Here is a 25,405-nt window from a genome sequence, read left to right as displayed (position 1 = left end):
CTCATAGAATTTTTGCTTCCACTCCTGACAACTTTGAGATGTCCTAATTTGAAGATCTTAGTCCCCTAGGAGGGAATGTACCTACCAGCATACACAGTAACAGTTCAACTGAATTAGAAAATGAGACTCCCACCTGGCCTTTTGGGACTCCTTATTCCACTGAACCAAAAGGCAGAAAAGGTGGTTATCCTACTGGCTGGGATGACTGAGCTTAATTATCAGGGAAATTGGATTGCTGCTACACAGTGAAAGGAAGGAAGACTATGTATGAAGGAAGACTATGTTCCTATGTAGGAACACAGGGGATTCATTGAGATACCCCTAATACTTCTATGCTCATAACAAGGTTAATGGAAAACTAGATCTATATCAAAAAGGCCAAACTACTAAGCAAACAAAAGTCTGAAAGTTTGGGGGATTTCACAAGGTAAAGAACTTCAACCAGTTGAGATTCTGGCTGAGTACAAGGGAAACAGGAAGAGAAGCTAAGCATCTGACTCATGATCAGAAGTCATGATCTCAGGGTCATGGGATTGAGCCTCGTGTTGGGCTCCACACTCAGTGAGGAGTCTGCTTGAGATTCTCTCTCCCCCTGCCCCTTACCCCACTCATTCTCTCCATCTCTTAAATAAAATAAATGAAATCTTTATTCAAAAAAAAAACCATCAGGGATCCCTGGGTGGCGCAGCGGTTTGGCGCCTGCCTTTGGCCCAGGGCGCGATCCTGGAGACCCGGGATCGAGTCCCACGTCGGGCTCCCGGTGCATGGAGCCTGCTTCTCCCTCTGCCTGTGTCTCTGCCTCCCTCTCTCTCTCTGTGTGACTATCATAAATAAAATAAAATAAAAAAATTAAAAAAAATAAAAATAAAAAATAAAAAAAAAAAAACATCAGATATCAATTATGGTGTCATGACTAATTCTAGGAATAAGAACTGTGATGGCTTTGCATATTTTCTCTTTATTTTGTGTTTATTTATACAGTCTAACCACTTTTCTTCTACTCTTCTTCTTCCCATCAAAAAAGTTGCCAAAGGTTAACTTTGCAATCAGTCTCTTGACAACAGAATATTCAGCGAACTGTGATTTGAAGGGTGAATAATACATCCAGCAATGGAGATAATGAGTAGAGTGACTAAGCATTTTCTCATTTGGGAAAAGGATGAAAGCTTCATTGTATGAGAGAGTTCTATCTCATTAGATGGAAATATAAGAGTTGTTCCACTGATATATGGGAGCTCAAATGTATGTGGAAAGGTGCATATGGAAGCTAAGTAGCCAAAGGGGTGGACTGTGCCAGTTACCAATGCACTGCCTCTTAGACTCAAATCTTCCCATTATTGCCTTGCTTGTGATAATGGGGCTGGACCCTATAAAAACATTTCTGCTTTATCAGTTTGCTTATTAGCTTAGTAGATGGTGCTGGAGGATGGGGTTTCTCTTCCTGCTTCCTGTGTGCTTTTCCATCTTCTTGCTCCCACAGTGCTCTGTTGGGTGTTTTAGTGGGTACTCACATGAGCATCTTCTGAAGCAAGCTCCATCAGTGACCCAAAGCTGGCTATCTGATGATTCAGCAGTACTTCAATGTATCGCTTCCTATTTGCCAACTTTGGCTTATATCACCTCAACAAACATCTTTACCATCCCCTGAAGACATCTAAGAAACTAGCTTTGAAGGAGAACACTCTTCTAAATTTCTCTTTCCTGTGTTCTCAGCCTGAGTCCTAGAGGTAGTAAATGTTCCCTGTAACTGTTATTCTGGTATTCTTAGACTTTTCTTAGCCCTTAATTCCCTGGGCACCTGGGTGGCTCAGCTGGTTAATATCTGCCTTCAACTTGGGTCATAATCCTAAGAACCTGGGATGGAGCCCCACTTCGGGCTCTCTGGTCTGTGGGGAGTCTGTTTCTCCCTCTCCCTCTATCCCTTCCCCCTCCTTGTGCTCAATCTCTCTCTCTCTCTCTCTCTCTCTCTCTCTCGCTAACTCAAATAAATAAAAATCTTTAAAAAAAAAATTAATTCCCGGGGGGATCCCTGGGTGGCTCAGCGGTTTGGCACCTGCTTTCAGCCCAGGGTGTGATCCTGGAGTTCTGGGATTGAGTCCCACGTCACGCTCCCTGCACGGAGCCTGCTTCTCCCTCTGCCTGTGTCTCTGCCTCTCTCTCTCTCTCTCTCGTGAATAAATAAAATATTAAAAAAAAAAACTAATCCCCCCCCCTTTTAAAAGACTTACTTACTTACTTACTTACTTATTTATTTATGAGAGAGAGAGAGAAAGGGGGGGAAGGCAGAGACACAGGCAGAGGGATAAGCAGGCTCCATGCCGAGAGCCCGAGGCGGGACTCGATCCCGGGACTCCAGGATCAAGCCCTGGGCCAAAGGCAGGCGCTAAACCGCTAAGCCACCCAGGGATCCCCACTAATTCCCTTTTGAAATTACTGCGTGGTATTTCTCCTGATTAGACCCTGACTGATAAGGATATTGAAAGAGTAAAAATCTGTGAGATGGCTTAAATCCATGTAAGAAAGAAATGGGGACAGAATGATATTTAAAGCTAAGAAAATAAATCAGAAGGCACATGTTAATTTCTAATTAAAAGGCTATCATGTGCACAAGAGAACATACTGTATCTTTCTGCTCAGCACCAGTCACAGCAATGGCTGCTTCAAGAGAACATCTCTTTATTTTCCACAGAAAAACTGAAGACCAGAAATATTAACTGTTATTAACAAGAAAGCAGAACTCTTCAATGAAGACCTGTAAGGGGTTGAACATCAGTACTTACATTTCCAATTTGCACAGCTTTGTGTCTTCTCATCTCATTTTAAATTGCTGAAAAGCTATTGGAAAACCAGCCATGCCAGGTTTTTGCAGTGACAAAAGTCCTAAGTTAATTTTCTCACAAGAAACAAAAGCCCTTCCCTTCAGTTTGCCTGAAATTCTTTTAAAGAGTCACCTTCAATTTTGTCCTCTAGAAATAGAGCATCTCCAAAGACACAATGGACACCAGACATGTTCTATTTACATCCAATTAAAATAGTTATATAATCATTTAACTAGGAATGGGGGCTGATGGCCAAACAGAGAGTGATTTGTTGGTAAAACCACTTACTGGGCTGAATCCATAAGGTCTTTTGATGTGGACATTAATCATCATCCTCATATCAAACTACATTTATTAACCCTTTCAACCATGTTACAAAGCACTGAAAATAATTTTCTGTTAACCTCAGCAATTTTTATTATTCTTTGCCTCTTCAAGCTTGAGGAGGGCAAATAACTTTCCCAAGAGACCCAAGCTTATAGGGGGCACATCTACATCTGCTTTTCCCAAAGCTTTCTAAATCTTAACAAATCACTAAGAGGGACTCATTTCCAGAAAGACATGTACCAATACCTGACCAAAAATACTGCAATTATATGTGGCCTTGCTCTTAAATTTCTTTTCCCCTGTGAGGTCTGAAACAGAGAGAACCAACTGCTCAAAGATGCTGGTTAAGAGAAAAGAAGGAAGCATGATCAAATTGCTTATGGCACATCACAATATACAAAATTTAAGTCAGACCATCGTTCTGTTTCTACACAAAATAGCACAGTGCTCTATTGCTCTTCTCAACATTCAACACAACAGTCACTACAGTCTAGACAGAAGTTTGTGATTTTCTTTTCCCACAGCATGGAAAGATCATATAGCACAGGCTATTACTACAAGTATTTTTTTCAACCTCGGTGACAATGTTTTAGCCATGAGAAAATGTGTCAGGTAAAGAGGGAGGTGGAAAGTCATTGTAAATGTAACATTGTCAGGGCAATGGGAGTAACATCAGAGGAAATGGGTTAAAATAACAGGTACTTGGGCTTTGCCCTGAAAGACCGGAAAGGATACATCTTTATCCTGGATAACTTAGAAACTGCCTGTTACATCTCTTACATGCTAGAGAAACACAGCAAGTAATTCCATAGGGGGATGTCCTGATCTCCTTTAGAATGAGCAGGAGACACATGGTAAAAGAAGTACCCTTCTGCTGCCAGAGAGTGAGCTCTTCTCTCTGCCTTAGCCAGTACCTCAATGAGGAAGCCCTCCCCATATCCCCATCACCTACTTTATGTCCTTTTAAACCCTTCCATCTTAGTACATACATCACTGCAAATTCAGAACAGACTTTCTTGGAGCCACATTTCTTTCCTTTGGGAGTTTTTCTTTTTTAAAAATTGCACATTCAACAACATGATTCATTCAATTGCTACTGAGCACATACTATGATGCCAAACACTGTTCTAGGTGCTGGGCCACAGCAGTGAACAAAACAGAAACTCTATCCCTGTCATAATATTTATCTTCTAGCAGGGAAAGTGAGACAATAAGCAAGATAAATCATTAATCTGTACAAATTATAAAGTGACAAGTACCATGGAGAAAAATGAAAGCAGAGAAGTTGGGAGAGAAAAACAGAAGGGGTGTTCTTAGATAAAACAGAGAAAGACTCACTCAAAAGGTACAGAGTGAACTACAAGTATATCTGAGGGAAGAACAATCCAGGGAAAATAGCCAGGGCTCAGAGCCCAAAGTAAGGGCCCACCTGGCTTGTTCAGTAACAGCAACAAGAACACCAATGAAGCAAAGCTAGCAAAGGGTTGACAAGGGCATCACATAGCCTTGTGGCAACTGGTAAGGACTCTGGCTTTTACTTTGAGATGGGAAACCACTGGAAGGGTTTTAAGCAAAAGAGTAACGTGATCTATAAACAGGACCACTCTGGATACTGTTGAGAATATACTGAAGGGAGCAAACAAATGGAGGTGGGAGACTAATTTGGGAGGTTATTATGGTAGTGAAGGTAAAAGAAAGAAGTCCAATCAGGCAAAAAACAGTGGGGGTGGTGAGAAGTGGTCAGGCAGATAATCTTCCAGGTAGATTTTTCTGACAAACCAGATGTGGGGTGCAAGATAAAGAGATAGGGGAAGGGACGCCTGGGTGGCTCAGCAGCTGAACATCTGCCTTTGGCTCAGGTCATGATCCTGGGGTTCTTGTCCTTGGATCAAGTACCACACCGGGCTTCCTGCAGGGAGCCTGCTTCTCCCTCTGCCTATGTCTCGGCCTCTCATGCATAAATAAAATCTTAAAGAGAGAGAGAGGGATAGGGGAAGTCAAACATTTAGGTTGGGCAACTAGAAGAACATTGTATTTCCATTTATGAACGGGGAAGCAGGTTTTGGGTTTTGTTTGTTCTGTTTTGATTTTGGGGTGGGGGGGTAGATTCGGTTCAGTTTAGGACATCTCATGTTTGTGATGTCGACTTTATATCCAAATGCAGATTTCAAGTTCTTTTTTTTTTTTTTTTTCAGATTTCAAGTTCTAATTTCAAATTTCCCTAGTAGTCATCCAACCTCCTCATGAAATTTAACTATTATTACACATCTGTTCCTACCAAATGTTCCTTATAACTCTTTATCATTTAAGCAATATTTACATATTTATGTATTTCTCTCTGCAACTGGACAAACTAAAATCCACAAGATAGCTAATACATAAAGAATTACTGTAATTCTAAGGAGGTCTGTAGTGTATATGATGGTTAATTTGAAAACATCCTTTTTTATTGAGCTCATTTATTTTTACCATTTTTTATTTTCAGCATTTTTATGTATACACTTCAGTAGCATTAAGTACATTCACAATGTTATGCAAACTCACTGCCATCCGTCTCCAGAACTTTTATCATCTTGCAAAACTTAAAGTCTGTCCCAAACTTTCTGTCTCTATGAATTTGACTATCTCTATAGGGAATCTATATAATCATATAAGTGGAATCAGTAATTGTTCTTTTGTAACTGGCTTCTTTCACTTAGTATAATGTTGTCAAGGTGCACCCATATTGGAGCATGTATTTGCTCCACAGTTTATTTTTCCATCCATCCATCAGTGGGCATGTGGGTTGCTTCCACCTTTTGGCCATTTTGAATAATGCTGCTATGAACTCAGGTGTATAACTATGTCCAAGTCTCTGCTTTCAATTCTTTCAGGTATATACCCAGAAGTGGGATTGCTGGATCATTCAGTAATTCTAATTTTTTGTAAAACTTCCAATCCACTTCCTATAGCGGTTGCACCACTTTATATTCCCACCAGCTGTGCACAAAGGTTCCAGTTTCCCCACATCCTTACCAACACCTGTTATTTTATTTGGATTTTTTGGAAAATAGTCATCCTAATGAGTGTGAAGTGATATTTCATTGTGGTTATGATTTGTATTTCCCTAATGATTAGTGATGTTGAGCATATTTGCATATGCTTATCCCTATTTGCAGATCTTCTGTGGGGGAACTGTCTATTCAAGTCCCTTGCACATTTTTAATCTAGTTGTTTATTTATATGTTGTGGAGCTATAGGCGTGTTTTATATACTCTGGATATTAATCTCTTATTCAGACATATATTTTATGAAAATTTCCCCCATTCTGTGGGTTGCCTTCTACTGATAGTGTCCTCTGATGCACAAAAGTTTTCAACTTTTATGTGTTCAGTTTATCTATTTTTACTTGTGGACTGTATTTTGGTATCCTATTCAAGAAATTACTTCCAAATCCAATGTCACGAAGCTTTTGCCCTATGTTTTCTTCTAAGAATTTTATAGTTTTGGCTCCTATGTTTAGTCTTTAATCCATTTTGCATTAATTTTTGCATATGGTGTAAAGTAAGGGTACAATGTCACTATTTTGTGTATGGATATACAGCTGTCCTAACACTATTTGTTGAAATCATTTGACTATATTTTCAAGGATTTATTTCTGGGCTTTCTATTCTATTCCTTGATTTATATGTCTATATTTATCTGAGAACCACACCATTTTGATTATTGTAGCATTGCAATGAAGTTCTGAAATCAGGAAGTGTGAAATCTCCAACTTTATTCTCTTTCAAGACTGTTTTGGTTATTTAGGGTCCTTTGAGATTCCATATAAATTTTAGGATAGATTTTCCTATTTCTACCAAAAAATTGGTTGGATTTTGAAAGAAAAAAATCATCTTTTGAAAAAGCATTTAAATCTTCCTACCAATGACTGACATTTTGCTGCTGCTTTGGAAGCTCCTAGAAGCTCGCAGTTGTAGTAATCATTTGTAAATATGCTTTTATCCACAGCCTAGAACTTTTCAAAAGGAATTAATCCATGAACACTGTAAAAACCATGTAGGAGTTTATTATTCAAATTTTTCCTTTAAAACATTAAAGGACGCCTGGGTGCCTCAGTGGCTGAGCGTCTGCCTTCAGCCCAGGGCATGATCCTGGGGTGCTGGGATGGAGTCCCACATCAGGCTCCCTGCATGGAGTCTGCTTCTCCCTCTGCCTAAGTCTCTGCCTCTCTCTTTCTCTCTCATGAATAAATAAAACCTTTAAAAAATAAAACATTAGAGACTTAAAATACATGAATTAAAAACTAATCAAACCGAGAAATAAAAGACAGTTCAACAATGATTATTGAAGACTTCAAAATCCCACTTTCAATAATTAATAGAACTAGAGAGAATACCAATAATGAATAGTGGACCTGAACAACATTATAAACCAACTAGACCTAACAGATGTTTTATGGAACATTCCATGCAACAACAGCAGAATATACATTCTTCTCAAGTACACATGGAACATTTTCTAAGACAGACCATATGTTAGGCCATAAAACAAGCCTGAATATTTTTTTTTTTACTAAATTCTTTTTTTTTTTTTTTTAATTTTTTTTATTCATGATAGGCACACAGTGAGAGAGAGAGAGAGGCAGAGACACAGGCAGAGGGAGAAGCAGGCTCCATGCACCGGGAGCCCGATGTGGGATTCGATCCCGGGTCTCCAGGATCGCGCCCTGGGCCAAAGGCAGGCGCCAAACCGCTGCGCCACCCAGGGATCCCAAGCCTGAATATATTTAAAAGGACTGAAATCATACGAAGTATGTTCTACAACTACAATGAAATTAAATTATAAAACGTCAACAGAAGGCAGTTTGTGAAATTCACAAATAGTGGAAATTAACAACACACTTAAGTTACCAAAGAAATCACACACAATTAGAAAACAGTTTAAATGAAAATGAAAACATAAGACATCTAAAAAAAAAAAAAAAACATAAGACATCTCAACTTATAAGATACAGATAAAGAAGTGCTTAGAGGGAAATTTATAGCTGTAAATACCTACATTAAAGGGAGGGTTTAAAAATAAATCACAAATCAGTAACATAATTTTCCACCTTAAGAAACCAGAAGAGGGCAGCCCCGGTGGCGCAGCGGTTTAGTGCTGCCTGCAGCCCGGGGTGTGATCCTGGAGACCCAGGATCGAGTCCCATGTCGGGCTCCCTGCATGGAGCCTGCTTCTCCCTCTGCTTGTGTCTCTGCCTCCCTCTCGCTCTCTCTGAATAAATAAATAAATAAGTAAATAAATCTTTAAAAAAAGAAAAAAGAAACCAGAAGAGCAAACTAAGCCCAAAGCAAGCAGAAGAAAGGGAATAATAAAATGAGTGAAAATAAATGAAGTAGAAAACAGAAAAACAGAGAAAACTCAACAAAACCAAAAGTTGATCCTTTGAAAAGACTGACATATTTGACAAATCTTTAACTGTACTGATCAGGAAAAAGAGACAGGACTGAAATTACTGAACTCAGAAATCCAAGAAGAGATATCAACACCAATTTTACAGAACTAAAAGGGTTTATAAGGGAAAATTAGAAACGGCATGTCAACAAAGTAAAGATGAAATAGCCAAATTCCTTAAAAGGAAGGAACTACCGAAACTGATTCCAGAAAAAAAAAAAAAAATTAGGATGGAAAATTCCAGAACTAATTTTTGGGATTAGTTCTAGTTTCTAACAATTAGGTTCTGGAAATTAGTTCCATGATAGGTGGAATTCCTTCAAATTTCCTTCTATAGAATTCAAGAACCTCATTCCTTATAAGGCATAAACAGAGGAATCTTGTTGAATTAACCTCTTGGTTAATTAGACACCTCGCGTCCAATCGTAAAAAGTCCGTGTTTTACTCTACCCAGCTGCATGTAGGTGTGATTTGATTCCCCTTTATTTCAACCAAACCAGAGTTTTCTGCCTTGTATCATTTCTGATGCTAGTGATGAGACATCTGCAGGCTGGCCAGAAAAAGTGCCAGAAGCACAACAGTTAACCAAGAAATGGCACAGGATTAAGGCCACTTTGTCCACAGAAGTGACAAAGTTAATAATACTTCATCATACTGGCTTTTCCTCTTTCCAATTTCACTCTTCCTAGCCCCCTACCCTTTGTTTCATGGCATCACTTCTCAAACTACCTACATACATACAAAGCCCTTGCTTTGACTTGGATTTTCTACTAGAAAGTAGTGCCTTAAAAATGCCTTTATAGGGACACCTGGGTGGCTCAGTGGTTGAGCATCTGCTTTTGGCTTAGGTCGTGATCCCATGGTCCCAGGATCGAGTCCTGCATGGAGCCTGCTTCTCCCTCTGCCTCTATGTCTCTCATGGATAAATAAAAATCTTAAAAAAAAAAAAAAAAAGGCCTTTATAGGTCCATTCCTTCCAACTGCCTTTGTGATGCTTCATTAGCACTTAGAAGACCCACTGTGATAAGACATACTATGGTAGAAAAAATACAGGGCTCATCAGCCTAGGATCAGTTTTGAGCTCTATTATTAACCTAACTTCAACTTCTTCAAAAGAAAGACAAATATAGGGGAATCCCTGGGTGGCGCAGCAGTTTGGCGCCTGCCTTTGGCCCAGGGCGCGATCCTGGAGACCCGGGATCGAATCCCACGTCAGGCTCCCGGTGCATGGAGCCTGCTTCTCCCTCTGCCTGTGTCTCTGCCTCTCTCTCTCTCTCTCTCTCTCTCTCTCTGTGACTATCATAAATAAATAAAAAAATTAAAAAAAAAAAAGAAAGACAAATATACTGTTACACATTCCAAAAAAGTTTACAGGGATCCCTGGGTGGCGCAGCGGTTTGGCACCTGCCTTTGGCCCAGGGCGCGATCCTGGAGACCCGGGATCGAGTCCCACGTCGGGCTCCCGGTGCATGGAGCCTGCTTCTCCCTCTGCCTGTGTCTCTGCCTCTCTCTCTTTCTCTCTCTCTCTCTGTGACTATCATAAATAAATTAAAAAATAAGTAATTTAAAAAAAACAAAAAAAAAAACAAAAAAGTTTACAAATTCTAATGTATTATACAAATGAAAGTAATCCTTATTATTCATGAGATGTATCAGAAAAACCAGTTTGAGTCTACATTCAGGTAAAAATACAAAGTCAATTTACAGAAGCTGGGTGTGAATATTAGTTCTTTGAGTAAAACTCCTCCGGCCTCTGACAGAATATGGCTGTATCTGTGACGCTTTAATTTATTTTTAGAAAGAAGAATGTATTCATAATTACTTATGAAATTGCAAATGAAGAAAAATATTCTATTATCTACATATGCCTTTTGGCATAAGGTGGAGTTTCATTCCATAAAGAGAATCAAATCATATAAACAAAGTTATGGCTTAAAAAGTATATCAGAGTAACAGATTCACTCAACACTCAGGAAGAAGCTGTTCTGTCTTATTCAATACCAAGCTCCAGAAAGAAACTAAAATAGGGACACCTGGATGGCTCAGTGGTTGAGCACCTGCCTTCGGCTCATGTTGTGATCCTGGAATCCTGGGACTGGGTCCCGCATCAGGCTTCCTGTGTGGGGCCTGCTTCTCCTTCTGTCTAAGGCTCTGCCCCCCCCCCCACCATGAACAGATAAATAAAATCTTTTTCTTAAAAGAAGAAAGAAACTAAAATCAAATGGCTCACTGTACAATTAAATGCTCTGTGCACAAGCTGGTTTTCAAGGGAGTCCTAAATATCCACGAACGGAATGTAACATATTGTATTAACGGGTGTATGTGGAATTTTCTGAGAAGTTTTACATTTTTACCAGAAAACCATGAACCAACAATAAAACTTCAAGAAACATTAGGTGTTTGTATTTTACTGATGTGTCTCCAACATGCATCTCATATCTGGAAAAAGAAAGAAAAAAACCAAATCTTTATTTCCAGGATTCAAGGAGCAGGAAAGGAGAAAGGGTGTCTTGCTGTGTCTACATCTAGGAACACAGTGTCAGCTTTATGTTTGGGTTTCATTTATAAGTTATGTCAACTTAGAGGAGGGTTATAATAACTGTTTAGAAACTCTAACATTATAAATTTGTATTTCTTCTAAGATTTCACATTTTTGGTTTCTCAGAATTTTTCTAATGCTAAATTCCTTGAATTCTATCTGATGCTACAGGAGACAATGATGAAACACCTGAGATCTCATTTGTGTCATTACATTCCAACAAAGCAAACTTTTTTTAAAGATTGATTGATTGATTGATTCATAGACACAGAGAGAGAGGCAGAGACACAGACAGAGGGAGAGGGAGAAGCAGGCTCCATGCAGGGAGCCCGATGTGGGACTCAATCCCAGGTCTCCAGGATCACACCCCAGGCTGCAGGCGCCGCCAAACCGCTGCGCCACCAGGGCTGCCCCCAACAAAGCAATTTTATGTTTCCCTGCAGGCATGACCTAGGGGATTGATATCACATCACATTCAGAACACTTCTCACAAATAAGAGACCACTTAGTCCACTCACAATGGAAACCAGCAGTAACACTGCATCTAGCTTAGCCTCCATGGTAGCAAAGACATTTACTTATACCACAAATAATTTGTGGTTAAGTCTTATTAAGACTTCACTTTAATGGAAACAGCATCAAAATAAAATTGAAGATAATCCACTCTTATATGTGACTCAGAAACGAAGTGGACATTCTGTTCCCACCCCATCAGTCCTGTGTCTCTGTCCAGAATCCTATCTAGCCTCCTAGCTCCACCATATTATGAGGTCTACAAGGGGGGAAGAATCCAATAGTAGCCAGGTTTCATCACAATGGTTTTTGTTGTTGTTATTGTTGTTTTTAAAAAGATTTTTATTTATTTTTGGAAAGACAGTGAGGAGGTGGTGAGGGGGGAGCGCAGAGGGAGAGAATCCTCAGACTTCCAGCAGAGCCCAGAGTCAGACATGGGGCTCGATCTCACGACCTGTGAGACCATGACCTGAGCCAAAATTGAGAGCCAGACACTTAACCTACTGAGCCACCCAGAAATCCCTCATCTCATTTTCATGAAAATGAATATACTAATAAGATCTGAGAATTGTCCCCATCTTACCAAAAGGGTTAATCCTAGTGTAACTTGCAAGAAAGTGAGGTTTGTGAATTTATAGTATTCAAATTCTTGTGCTTTATTTTATTTTTTTTTATTTTTATTTATTTATGATAGTCACACACACAGAGAGAGAGAGAGAGAGAGAGAGAGAGAGAGAGAGAGAGAGGCAGAGACACAGGCAGAGGGAGAAGCAGGCTCCATGCACCGGGAGCCCGATGTGGGATTCGATCCCGGGTCTCCAGGATCACGCCCTGGGTCAAAGGCAGGCGCCAAACCGCTGCACCACCCAGGGATCCCAAATTCTTGTGCTTTAAACCTAAGAAGAGATTGTGTTAAGCCCTCTTAATAAAAGAAAACCTAAGATGGTGTCTGGCTGGCTCAGTTGGTGGAGCATGTGACTCAATCCTGGGGTCTGGGGTGGTAGGTGAAGAGATTACTTAAAAACAAAATCTTAAAAAAAAAAAAAAAAAAAGGAGAAAAAGGAGCGGTACCTGGTGACTCAGTCAGTTAAATGTCCGTGTTTGGCTCAAATCATGATCCCAGAGTCCTGGAATTGAGCCTGCAGCTCCTTGCTCAGCAGAGAGTCTGCTCTTCCCTCTCCCTCCCCCTGCTCGTTCTCTCTCTGGCTCACAATATAATATAATATAATATAATATAATATAATATAATATAATATAATATAATATAATATAATATAATAATATAATTAAAATAAAATAAAATAAAATGGAAATCTAAGAACACTAAATTGAGCTTTATTAACAACAAAAAAAAATGTCTGCCAAGAGGTGCCTAGGTGGCTCAGTCAGTTGGGTGCCTGTCCTTGGCTCAGGCCATGATCCTGGGGGTCCTGGGATTGAGCCTTGTGTCAGGCTCCCTGTTCAGTGGGGAGCCTGCTTCCCCCTCTCTCCCTCTGCAGCTCCCTCTGTAGCCCCCTCTGCCTGTGATTGCTTGCACACATGCACACTCTCTCTCTCTCTCTCTCAAATAAATAAATAATCTCAAAAAAAGAGAAATGTCTGCGAAGCTAAAAAAAGATGTTTATGCCACGCAAATTACCTTAGGCATAGAATCTTTTCAATGTCTTAATTCAGCAACTTACTGCATTTGCAAATCTACCTACTGCAAAGAAACACTAACGCAGAATGGGTAGGGAGTTGGGCATTCTGTTGAAATCTTCCCAGTTGCAGCATACTAGGGATCATCAAATAATAAAGTTACAAAACTAAAATGTCTTTGAATTTAACATTTTCAATTGATAATTCAGAAGCTATTTTAGGGGGATCCCTGGGTGGCGCAGCGGTTTGGCGCCTGCCTTTGGCCCAGGGCGCGATCCTGGAGACCCGGGATCGAATCCCACGTTGGGCTCCCGGTGCATGGAGCCTGCTTCTCCCTCTGCCTGTGTCTCTGCCTCTCTCTCTGTGTGTGACTATCATAGATAAATAAGAATAAATAAATAAATAAATAAATAAATAAATAAATAAATAAATAAAAAGAATTTGTTTAAAAAAAAGCTATTTTAGGAAGACTGTGAACATGAATTTTAACTAACCATACATGTAGTATCAGAAGGCATCTAACAATAATTGATATGCCATGAAACTCTTGAGTTAACCACATATTGCTGGTCTGTCAACTGTTTTTCTCATCAAATGCTATACAATATCAGTCATTTGGGCTTCTTAAGTCTTATAAATTCTGGGTAAAAAGGAGGTACTCTGAGAATCAAAAAGTGACAACACGGTCAAAATGAAAATGCCTGGCAAAAAGTAAAAAGCCCACACAGTTATGAAATTATTATGAATGCAATCAGAAGCTTAGTTAGACTGAGAACTCATTTCTCAAGAGTCTTTATTTGCCAAACTCATGTCTTATTCACATCATACTTCAATAATTAAGACTCCAACCAAAATCCAGTTTGTTAGGTATTAATGTAAGATGTTTATTAGTGAAATTTATTTAGCACAATGATCACATTAAAATGTCCCAATATACAAACTGTTGAAATCTAAGGTCACAAAATATATGAACTCAGGTACACGGATGAGATTATATAAAATATTATTTGTAAACAAAGTTCTACATCTTCAACATTGGGCCGAAAAAGGAAAAAAAAAAAAAAGAGAGAGAGAAAGATTACATATAAAAAACATTATATTTCAAGAGAACAACCCTGACAGATCTGGCAACCTCACACTTGGGTGTGACCACAATGGGGCAACACAGCATTTCCTTGCAGAACTGGCTGCTTCATACAAAGCTATATGTGAAACAAAATGAAACATCCAGGAGAAAGAGAGCTAACAAGATATACCACATTTCAGCTGACTAGTAGTAGAAAATTTCAATTCCATTAAAAAACACACACACACACACATATAATGGGGGGAAAAAGTCAAACAAAAACAGCAAAATGGAAATAAAGATGGAATAAATCAAGGAGATGGAATGTGAGTGTGTCCCTTGACCACTGCCAGAGTAGAGCTGCACCCAGGCTTCTCCAAACACCTGTCACTTAGACAAGCTGTAGAGACTAATTAGAAGTGATAGAAAAATGTCATCCACGATCCTTAAAAAGTTAGCATTACCAGTTTTGAAAAGTTCCCTAGCCAAAAAACCAAAACCAAATCAAACAAACACAAAGAGAACCAAAAAACATACTGAACAACTGCACCACAAAGGGAAAATGCTACATTTTATTTGATGGGTGCTCTCCTATGGTACGAGTTTTCTTTCATATTTTATCAAATGCTTAGAAGGTAAGCATCAGCATTTCTCTCTAAAATGTGCCTCCTTTAAGTGTCTTTTCTCCACTAACTCACAGAAGTCATTACAGGGATCAGTCTGAACTACCATAATAGTCTGATTTTTCCAGCTCAAACGTAATTCTGTGTCAAGAGAATCTAAAATAATGTACATCTCAAAATCTTCCTCAGAACATCCTGCCAATTATTTATTTTAATTTGAAACAATCAATAAGTTGGTAATTATGATAACCTCCATAATCAGTAAGAGGACAGAAAATTAAAGAGTATTTCACATTCTGAATCTTAAACCAGAACTCCTCTAAGAGTTCAAAACATGGCCCAGGTTTTATATTCTATTTCTAAAAATCCAATCAAAGCTTATTATCTGAAAAGTTCCGCAGTACTTTTCCCAAATGGCTCTTCTAGGTTTTCTAGCTATTAGTGTGGGAAAATGAGGCATAAGAATAAGAAAGTCCCATTGGGACAATCTTCAGAATACACTGAGTATAAATGCTAATATACATGGTAAAAGTCTTCACATGTGGTCCACCAATCCCACTGGCATGCTGGCTGCCCCAGAGGTCAAAGGGATACCAGACATTATCTGAACAGAGTTCGAGTTCAATCTGATAACTATTTATTTCCTTAGAAAACTGATACGCTGGTTGTGGTTCTTCAGTGTACTGTGATGTATTTTCAGTCCCATGTTTTTACAGAAAAAGTTGTTTTCTTTCTGTATCAATATCCCAGTAGCCTAACAATACAGGGTTGCATTTTCTTTAACTTCTCAATTCTTGTTTTGATAGCTCATGACCATGTTATGAAAGTAACTTTGGTTATAAAATTTCATACACAACAAAAGGTGATCAGATTTTCAAGAGAATCTAAGCCTCTAGACAAATAAACCATAATTTCGTCATAGAAACAATTCCAGCCCAACTTACAAATAACAAAAGATTTTTTAATTTGAGGAAATGCTTTTCAATGTTCAATCAGAGCTACTCTAAATTGGAAAACTTTAAATTAAAATAGCTATCATTATTCAGATTTTTAGTAAGGTGGAGAGAAACACCTGAAAGATTACCCTTCCCTAAAAGCAAGCTCATAGAGGGAGAGAGAAGGGAGAGGGAGAGGAAAGGGAGGGTCAGCTGCAGTACTGGTGGACTCAATCCCTTTATGAAAGCACATGTTCTCTTTTGGTGTTACGAGATCCTGATTCATTTTGAAGATCTGAAAACCAAATGGAAAAGGCCAACTCAAAATATTTAAAGAAAAGAAAAACATGAGATTGAATTAAATGATGAAATGAGTTTTAAAAGAGAACACGAAACAAAAGACCTTAAGATGACCTTTATAAAATACTAAAATTTAAAAAAAGAATTCATCTTGTACTTTGTGCTCACAAAGGGAAAGGAGGTTCCATCAAGCCCTGCAGAGCACAAGAAGAAGCAGGTGGTTTGCTCAGGCATCAGCAGAAATAGGCCCCGAAGAACTACCCTCAGCTTCTTTTACACCGTGTCCAGGAAGGAAAAGCAAAGCTCTGCAAAATGCTGAAGGTTTTAGAAGTGTAACGGTGCTTAGGAAAGATCACTGGCCTGGTGTTGCAGCAGCCCCAGTGTGGAGAGACACGCTAGGCTTCTAGGAGGAGAAAAATAGAAAGGGAGGAAGAAGTAGGAAGAGGAAGGAAAGGGCAGAAAAGCACAGGTCATTAGTAAACAGCAAGTTCAACATGGCAAGATGCTCATAAACCCTTTATAGCTATCAGTGGAGAGCTGGTCTGCAATTAGGACTAGAGACAAAATCCTGAACAAAACAGCAATGGGAATTTTCAAATGGTACTGGGCTACGTGCTCTGCTTTAGTAATGGCTAAATTAGAATAAGGTCACAACATGCTCCAGAAACATGCACTCTCAGTCCCCCTCCCTGTTCCTTCCCCACCCCTGGTGAAGCATGCAGATTTTCAAGCTGTCAAATGCAGAATGCACACATCTTCCCAGGTATGCAAACTACAGTCTAACTGCTGCCATAATGTCACTGGGCAGTTCATAAATATCTGAGTTCTTTTTTGTCACCATGAAACTAAAAGTCTGAAAACAGTAAGGGCCAGGCTGTATGTTTTTCCAGTTCTTTTTTTTTCCCCCTATGCTATTAGGAATTGGGATGGGAAGCAACCAATACACAGAGTTTGTGCCTCTTCTGGTCATACTTGACATCTTGCTGGAGACAAAATATATTCTAACTTTGATAGCTATTTCCTTTCTGGGTGCAAATGGCACCGGCTCTTTCAACTGGCTCATCCAATCAACCTGCTCCAAGCCTTTCTTTTCCCTGGCATGCCCTCCTGGTTGAAGAATGCTGAACTTAACTCATTTTTTTAAAAGTTCACATTCAAGCTTCTCCTTTAATCACCAGGATATTTCCATACATGCTTCCTTACAACTGTATTACACAGATGACTTGGCTTTCGAAGCAAGCACAGAAACAGTCAATAATATAGCAAAGATGATCAAGGAAATAAAAAATTTCAGTTCACAAAACTGGAAGATAAAGTGGCACTTCTGGTTATTTTTATTTTTACCTTTCAAAGTAAAGAGTTTCTAAGTTATGAGCTGCTAATAAGGATGTCAATGTCACTGGGTTAAAAACTACATTTGACACAAATGGAAAACAGCCATCTGTAAATCTATGGTACAAAGATATATACAACATTTCCAAAGGTCAGAGAATAAAGGATAAATCCTGGATTAATTGCTATTGCTAACAGAAGGCTCTCTGGAAGCCTTAAAAACCAAGAAATTGTATGGCGGCTCAAGAAAAGTCTTCTCCAGGCTGAGGCATGCATACAAGAGAAACACTGACACAACCCATATCTAGTGCTTGCCTCCAATGCAGGAATGCCAACCAAATGTTATACCCCAGTTAAGAGCACACTATGTGGCAAAGAACAATTTACTTGACCATTACATGTCTTTTCATTTGGGTCAACAGTGTCAGCCTGATCACAACTGCAAAGTAAGTGCAGTTACTCACAAAAATACAACCTGACTCTCCTACCAGCTACCTAAGAGAAGATTTGCATAATACATTCCTATGAACCCTGCTACTGCTTCGAGAATTCTGCTCAATACAGACACATTGTAGGTCCGGGGCTGGTGCTAGTTATGAGGTGGGAAGCCACAGGAGCTCAGTATTAGCTGATGGGAGTATCAAAGCCCTAGTTCATGGGCTAGGAGTTAGAAACCGATTTCAAAAGTAACAGTTAAACAGGGGAAAAAATGAAAAGAAAAAGCCTGAAGAATTTTAATTTGCGGCTCACAGGTTTCCTAACATCAAGCCATAGAAAGTAAGCTAAGTGCACTGTATAAAAGAGCTGTAGCGGCCAAAGATCTCCAATATAACATATTTTGATGATGATTAGTCTGTATCTTATTATAAGCGTATTTTTAAGATTGATCCAGCTCTTGTGGATCAAACTACAACCAATAGTCAAGAAAAGTCAAAGGAAATTCACTCTTCTTTTCTGCTGTTGGAGATGTTATATGGCAGACGGCCCTGGATTTGTATACATCCAGCAAGAACAATAATACCTCAGAAATAATTCTTGTGACAAGAATTCAATCCTCATAGGAGCTCATCAAGGTGTTTACTGTGACTGTTTAGGGAATGCTGGGATCCGCTTACCTGCAGTATCATTGCCTTCTATTCCATGATCACCGTTGGCTAGCCCTGTTGGTTTCGATGGAGCACCTGCAACAACCACAAAGGATAATTACTCAAGGTGACAGACAGCAACAGGAAACACAGATTCGACGCTATCTAACCAGGTAGAATTCTGTCACTCTTCACAGCAGGAACTGAAAGCAGATAAAAATCTGTCTAAAAGTTAGACTCAATAAAAGGAAACCAGAAAAACAGAACAGAACAAAGTCATTCAACTTTATGATACTCAAACTCTACTCTATAGAACCACCCTTCTCAATAAGAATGCTGACATCTTTTCTGTTCTATAAACTGTCAAAGATTACCATTATATTCCGTAAAACCATTACGAAGCACCACAGGTTCTGTATCTGTGATTCAAATCCAATGCTACGAGGGCACAGGGCCATTTAAAACAACTCTCATGGGCAGCCCGGGTGGCTTGGCGGTTTAGCGCCACCTTCAGCCCAGGGCATGATCCTGGAGACCTGGGATCAAGTCCCACATCGGGTTCCCTGCATGGAGCCTGCTTCTCCCTCTGCCTGTGTCTCTGCCTCTCTTTCTCCCCTCTCTGTGTTTCTCATGAATAAATAAATAAAATCTTTTAAAAAATAAAAATAAAAAATAAATAAAAATTAAACAACTCTCATGGGACACCTAGGTGGCTCAGCGGTTAAGTGTCTGCTGTCAGCTCAGAGCGTGATCCTGGAGACCCGGGATTGAGTCCCACGTCGGGCTCCCTGCATGGAGCCTGCTTCTCCCTCTGCCTGTGTCTTTGCCTCTCTCTGTGGGTCTTTCATGAATGAATGAATGAATGAATGAATGAATAAATAAATAAATCTCTCACATAAAAAGTCCAGGGAGGGCATCATCATTGCTTCTGAGGGCGAGAATTACATGGTCACCAGTATCACTTCTGGAAGCAGAGAACAGTTTTTGGTTTTGTTCTTTAATATTAGTTATTCTAATAGAATACAGTTGTGCCTCATTCCCTAATAACTGAAGACGTTAAAAGCATCTCTACATGTGTTTTGCCATCCTTTTCTTTAGTGAACTGAATGGTCAAATTTTTTTATCATTTTCATTTGGGTCGTTTTCCTCTTAATTGAGTGTTGAGGATTCCTTATATATTCTGAATACCAACCCTTATCAGATGAATTCTACAAATATTTCCTCCAGCTTGTAACTTGGATTTTCAATCTTTTTTTTAAAGATTTTATTTATTTATTCATGAAAGACATAGAGACAGGCAGAGACACAGGCAGAGGGAGAAGCAGGCCCCCTGTGGGGAGCCCAATGGGGAACTCAATCCAGGACCCCAAGATCATGACCTGAGCCAAAGACAGATGCTCAGCCACTGAGCCACCCAGACGCCCCGAATTTTCATTTTCTTAACTTTATCTTTTGCAGAGCAGAAGTTTAAAATTTGATGAACTCTGGTTTTTCACTTTTCCCTCATGCCTTCTTAGGCTTTCAGTGAGGTTCTAAGAAATCTTTCTCTAGAGGCTCCTGGGTGGCTCAGTCGGCTGGGTGACCAACTCTTGGTTTCAGCTCAGATCCTGATCTCAAGGTTGTGAGTTCTAGCCCCACAGTGACTCAATGCTGAGCGTGGAGCCTAATTAAAAATCTAAAAAACTTTGCAGTGCCTGGGTGGCTCAGTCAGTTAAGCATCTGCCTTCAGCTCAGATCATGATCCCAGAGTCCTGGGATCGAGCCCTTCATCAGGCTCCCTGCTCTGCTTCCCCCTCTCCCTCTACTTGCTGTTCCCCTTGCTTGTGCTCTCTCTCTCTGTCAAATAAATAAAATATTTAAAAAATAATATATTAAAATTTTTTTAATATTTATTTATTAGAGATAGAGAAGAGAGAGAGAGAGAGAGAGAAGCAGGCTCCATGCTGGGAGCCTGACGTGGGACTCGATCCCAGGTCTCCAGGATCACACCCTGGGCTGACGGCAGCGCTAAACCGCTAAGCCACTGGGGCTGCCCTAAAAAAATTTTCAATAAAAAATTTTAAAAAGAAATCTTCAGGGGATCGCTGGATGGCTCAGCGGTTTAGCACCTGCCTTTGAGCCAGGGCATGATCCTGTAGTCCTGGGATCAAGTACCGCATCAGGCTCCTGGAGTGGAGCCTGCTTCTCCCTCTGCCTGTGTCTCTGCCCCTCTCTCTTTTTCTCTATCATGAATGAATAGATAAAATCTTTAAAAAAAGAAATCTTTGTCCAACCCAAGGTCATAGGATTTTTCTATGTTTTCCTCTAGAACTCTTATAGCTTTCAAATTTAGATCTCATACTGAGGCCTGTGATACATGATAAATTTTGTATATGATGTTAGATATGGTCTAGATTTTGTTTTGTTTTGTTTTTTTGAAGATTTTATTTATTTATTCATGAGAGACACAGAGAGGGAGAGGCAGAAATATAGGCTGAGGGAGAAGCAGGCTCCATGCAGGAAGTCCAATGTGGGACTCCATCCCGGAACTCCGGGATCGCACCCTGAGCCAAAGGTAGACACTCAACCGCTGAGCCACCCAGGCGTCCCTAGATTTTGTATTTTTGCATATGGACATCTAATCACTCCTCTATCATTTGTTGAAAAGGCTATCCTTATTCCACTTAATTGCCTTTGCATCTTTGTTGAAAGATCAACATCCATCCATATTACGTGTGGATCTATTTCTGGACTCTCTCTTCTATTCCACTGGCCTATAAATCTCTTCATTTTTCCAGTACTATACCATCATGATAAGTGAATCTGTACAGTCTTTAAAAGAAGTCATGTAAGTCCTCTAAGTGTTTTCCAAAATTGTTCTGGTTATTGTGGTTCTTTTGCTCTTCTATATCCTGAGTGAAATTGCACTGACTATACAGATTTACATAAAGATGTACAACCTTTTCTCAAAGGCTCTAACATTTCAGCAACCTGTCTAGTTCTGCAATCAACTTGCCAACCCAAGAGTTTCCCATGAGTCATTCTCAAGAAGCTAACAGGAGATATTTTTCATTAAGACAAATAAAAATCTAGAATGTATGCTACAAAAATAAAAAATGCAAGATTTTACTTTGAAAGACAAGAAACTACACTATCCACCCTTCTGACTCCCACAAATCCAAGGCAGAAATTTTTCACATAAACTCACTGAAAAGATCTTTCATTCTGTTATCTCAGATAACAGAGAAATAACTACAGAGAACATCCTAAAGAACAAGGGCAGCCCGAAAAGAGAATACGAATTAACCGGAAGAAAAAGGAAATCAAGGACTGAAAGACAACAGACTTTTTTTTATTAAATACCCACTATGAACGAGGCACCATGCTGGGGCTTCATGTACCATGTTTTACTTACCCAGAGAGATACTAAACGTTCTAGCCCATATTTATGCCAAATATGGGATAGAACATGTTTGGCATAAATTTCCTTTTACTCCCACAAAGTAAACTTATAAAATTTATTCTTTCTAGCTCAAGAAAGAATACATATTTTTAAAATCTGCCTCATTTTAAAATGCAGATTGTAAAATAATAAAATTAGATGTAGATTACAGGAAAATGCAAATCACAAAAAATATCATCTTCTGGTCATGAGAGTGATAAAAATATTTTTAAACTTAATAAAAGTCACTGTTGGCAATAGTGTAAGAAAACAGTTAATCTCCTATACCACTAGAGGAATATAAAAAATTGGAACATCCGTTTTGAGACAATTTGGCAGTCTATCAAATTTTGAAATATTTAACTTGACAATTCATTTTAGGTATGTAGTTCAGAGAAAGACATAAAAGTACACAAAAATGAATGTTAATGAGATGTTTATTATGGCATTGTTTAAAAAGTAACAAATACTGACAGATTCTCTAAATTGTGAAATAATATGTAACTTTAAAACAAATGAAGCAGCTTTTCATGTACTGAAATGGGAAGATGCCAGGAATAGTAAGAAAAAAATAAAAGCAAATATGGCATAATACCCTTATAAAACACACAAACACACAACACATGCATACACACACACACATAATAACAGGAAAACTATTACCAAAAAAGTATGGCATCACATTCAAAGAGAATAAATATCACTCAGGGAGACAATGTTGATATAACAAATAGGAGACTTTTTTTTTAAATTACCTCATTTCCCTCAGAAGGATAAAAGAAAACATCACACATCCATGAAATGAGAACAAGCTCCTAAATGAAGTGAATTATCTAATGACTGAGTAAAATCCTCTTCCAAGTTAGAGTTTCCAATTCGTTGCTCTCATCAAAATTGAAATAGGTCATAATATAGTTGTCTTCTGATAGGACACTGAAAATAATTTCTTTTTTTTTTTTAAATAATTTCTAATACTGACTTATAGAATTCTTAACATGCAACTCAAAGAATGGAGGATTTGCCATAATAAGACTTCCATTCCCACATACTTAACTATGTGAATAAACATTTTTGGCTATTAAGTCTATTAAAACAATAGGAATAGGGGTGGCCTGGGTGGCTCCGTTAAGCATCCAACTCTTGATTTCAGCTCAGGTCATGATCTGAAGTTTCTGGGTTTGAACCCCACATCAAGCTCCACACTCAGAGCAAATCTGCTTGAGATTTTCTCTTCTCTCTGCCCCCCCTCCCCATTTGCACGCACACTCTTTCTCTAAATAAGCATTTTTTTAAAAAAAAAGCAATAGGATTGAACGCCTGGGTGGCTCTCAGCAGTTGGGCATCTGCCTTCAACTCAGAGCATGATCCCGGATCCGAGAATCAAGTCCCACATCGGACTCCCTGAGAGGAGCCTGCTTCTCCCCCTATCTGTGTCTCTGCCTCTTTCTGTCTCTCATGAATAATTTTTTTTAAAAAGGTAATAAGAATAGAAATTACTAAATCTTCTTTCATCTTAGTAAAAAATAATGATCCAAAGATTCATGATCTGAGAAAAATGTTAGTCCTCATCATTAAGAAAAACACTTCCTTTTTTAAAAAATTTTTTTAATTTATTTATGATAGTCACACACACAGAGAGAGAGAGAGAGAGAGAGAGAGAGAGAGAGGGGCAGAGACACAGGCAGAGGGAGAAGCAGGCTCCACGCACTGGGAGCCCGACGTGGGACTCGATCCTGGGTCTCCAGGATCGCGCCCTGGGCCAAAGGCAGGCGCCAAACCGCTGCGCCACCCAGGGATCCCCAAGAAAAAATTTCCAATCAAATTCAACTTTTATATGGTAATGATTTACCAAAAGTTGTAATACGTGATCAACTGTATACCACTAGTAACTATGATAATAACTCTTCTTCTTGATCAAGTTAATATTAAAAGCCTTATGGTTACAGGAACTTTTTTCTTTTCTTTTCTTTTTGGTTACAGGAACTTTTTAAATTAAACTTTAAGCTTACACACATACTTTGTTACAAAAACATAGTAACAATCAAGAAAAAAAAATTTTCAAGTATAAAAATGTATTGCACAAGATAAAAGTCTATGACAGACCCAGACTAGAAATAAGAGCTCAAGAAATCAAAAGAAGGATTTACATTTCCAATGATAAAGAACAGCTTGTTCATGCATTTTTAAAATAGATGATGAGGAGAATCAAAATGCCATATATTTAGAAGCATTTGGATACACTGAAAAGAGTGGTGTAACTTATTTTTATATGGCAAAAGTAAAACATTCTGAAAATGACAGGCTTTACAACTACCACCTTTAGCCAAAGCTTTAAATATCATCAACCTCCCGGTTGGTATCTCCAGCCCAGAACCGTCCTCTGAACTCCAAACTCCTATCAAGCTGCCTACTGCTCTTCTCAACTTGAGAATCTTCTATGCTGTCATGTAATTCATACTTGACAATTCCTGAAATTACCAGAATTTCTTATATTCCCCTCAAAATCTACTCTTTCTAGAGCCTTCCCAATTTTAAATATGGCAATTTCTTCCTTTCAGTTGCTCATGCTAAATAAAACCTTGGGGTCATCCAGGATTCATGCTCCAAAATGTACAAGGAGCAGTTTGGATGGTATGGCATGGGCTACTGCAGGACAGGAGGGGGTTCAAGACAGAACAAGAGGAAAAGAACTGGACAGGTAGTAGAGGCATCTTTTTCAAAGGAACAGAAAAAAAGTAGTAAATGAGCTAGACAGCCAATTGAGACAGGATTTTTTTATTTAAGGAAAAAATTACAGTATGTTTGGTGCTGATGAATAACCCAGCTGAAACAACACAACTGATGAGAGAGAGAGAAGAGATAACTGCTGTAGCAGTATCCTCAGTGAGAGCACAGTTCACCTGTAACAAGTGTTAAGAGCAGAGTAAAGAGCACAGGAGAAGGTAGATATGTAGAAGACGTAGCAGGGATACCATGCAAGAATTTCTCTTCTGACTGAGTCTATTGGTTCTTTGTTGTAAAAGTCTTTGGCTGAGAATATGAACAGGAGAACAAGTGCTGGAGGTTGGAACAGAAAGATGTGAAAGAGTTATCTAGGAAAGTGGAAAACTTCACAAATTCATATGAATTCATAGGAGAGTGCTCAGGTTAAAAGTTCAAGTTTTTAAACAAATGAAGTAAGACTGTCATTTACATTTCCTGAAAACAGTACTTACATGTCTAATAATTTTGCCTTGTGAGTTAAGTGAATCTTTGGTTTTGAAAAATAGCATCGGTAGGACATTAAATTAAGCAGAAAGTATGCATCCATGAAGATGGAATGGTTTCACAGAAAGAACACAGGGTTTAAAATCAGGAGATTTAGGTTCAGTTGT

At 38.9% G+C, this 25,405-nt stretch overlaps 1 protein-coding gene across 19 annotated transcripts in view; it reads right to left on the bottom strand.

Moving 5' to 3' along the window:
* MAP4 (microtubule associated protein 4) overlaps nucleotides 1-25,405 on the bottom strand; it is a 192,222-nt gene that overhangs the window by 96,491 nt on the left and 70,326 nt on the right. For all 19 annotated transcript variants that reach the window (XM_055344044.1, XM_055344041.1, XM_055344045.1 and 16 more), the window contains exon 3: nucleotides 18,641-18,706. In XM_055344044.1, the coding sequence (XP_055200019.1) occupies nucleotides 18,641-18,706 (66 nt within the window). The remainder of the gene's footprint in view (nucleotides 1-18,640; nucleotides 18,707-25,405) is intronic.

Source organism: Nyctereutes procyonoides, unplaced genomic scaffold (assembly GCF_905146905.1).
Source record: "Nyctereutes procyonoides isolate TBG_1078 unplaced genomic scaffold, NYPRO_anot_genome, whole genome shotgun sequence".
In the NCBI taxonomy this organism is placed as follows: domain Eukaryota; kingdom Metazoa; phylum Chordata; class Mammalia; order Carnivora; family Canidae; genus Nyctereutes; species Nyctereutes procyonoides.
The sequence above is the reverse complement of the archived record's forward strand: the minus strand, read 5'-3'. Positions and strand labels throughout refer to the sequence as shown.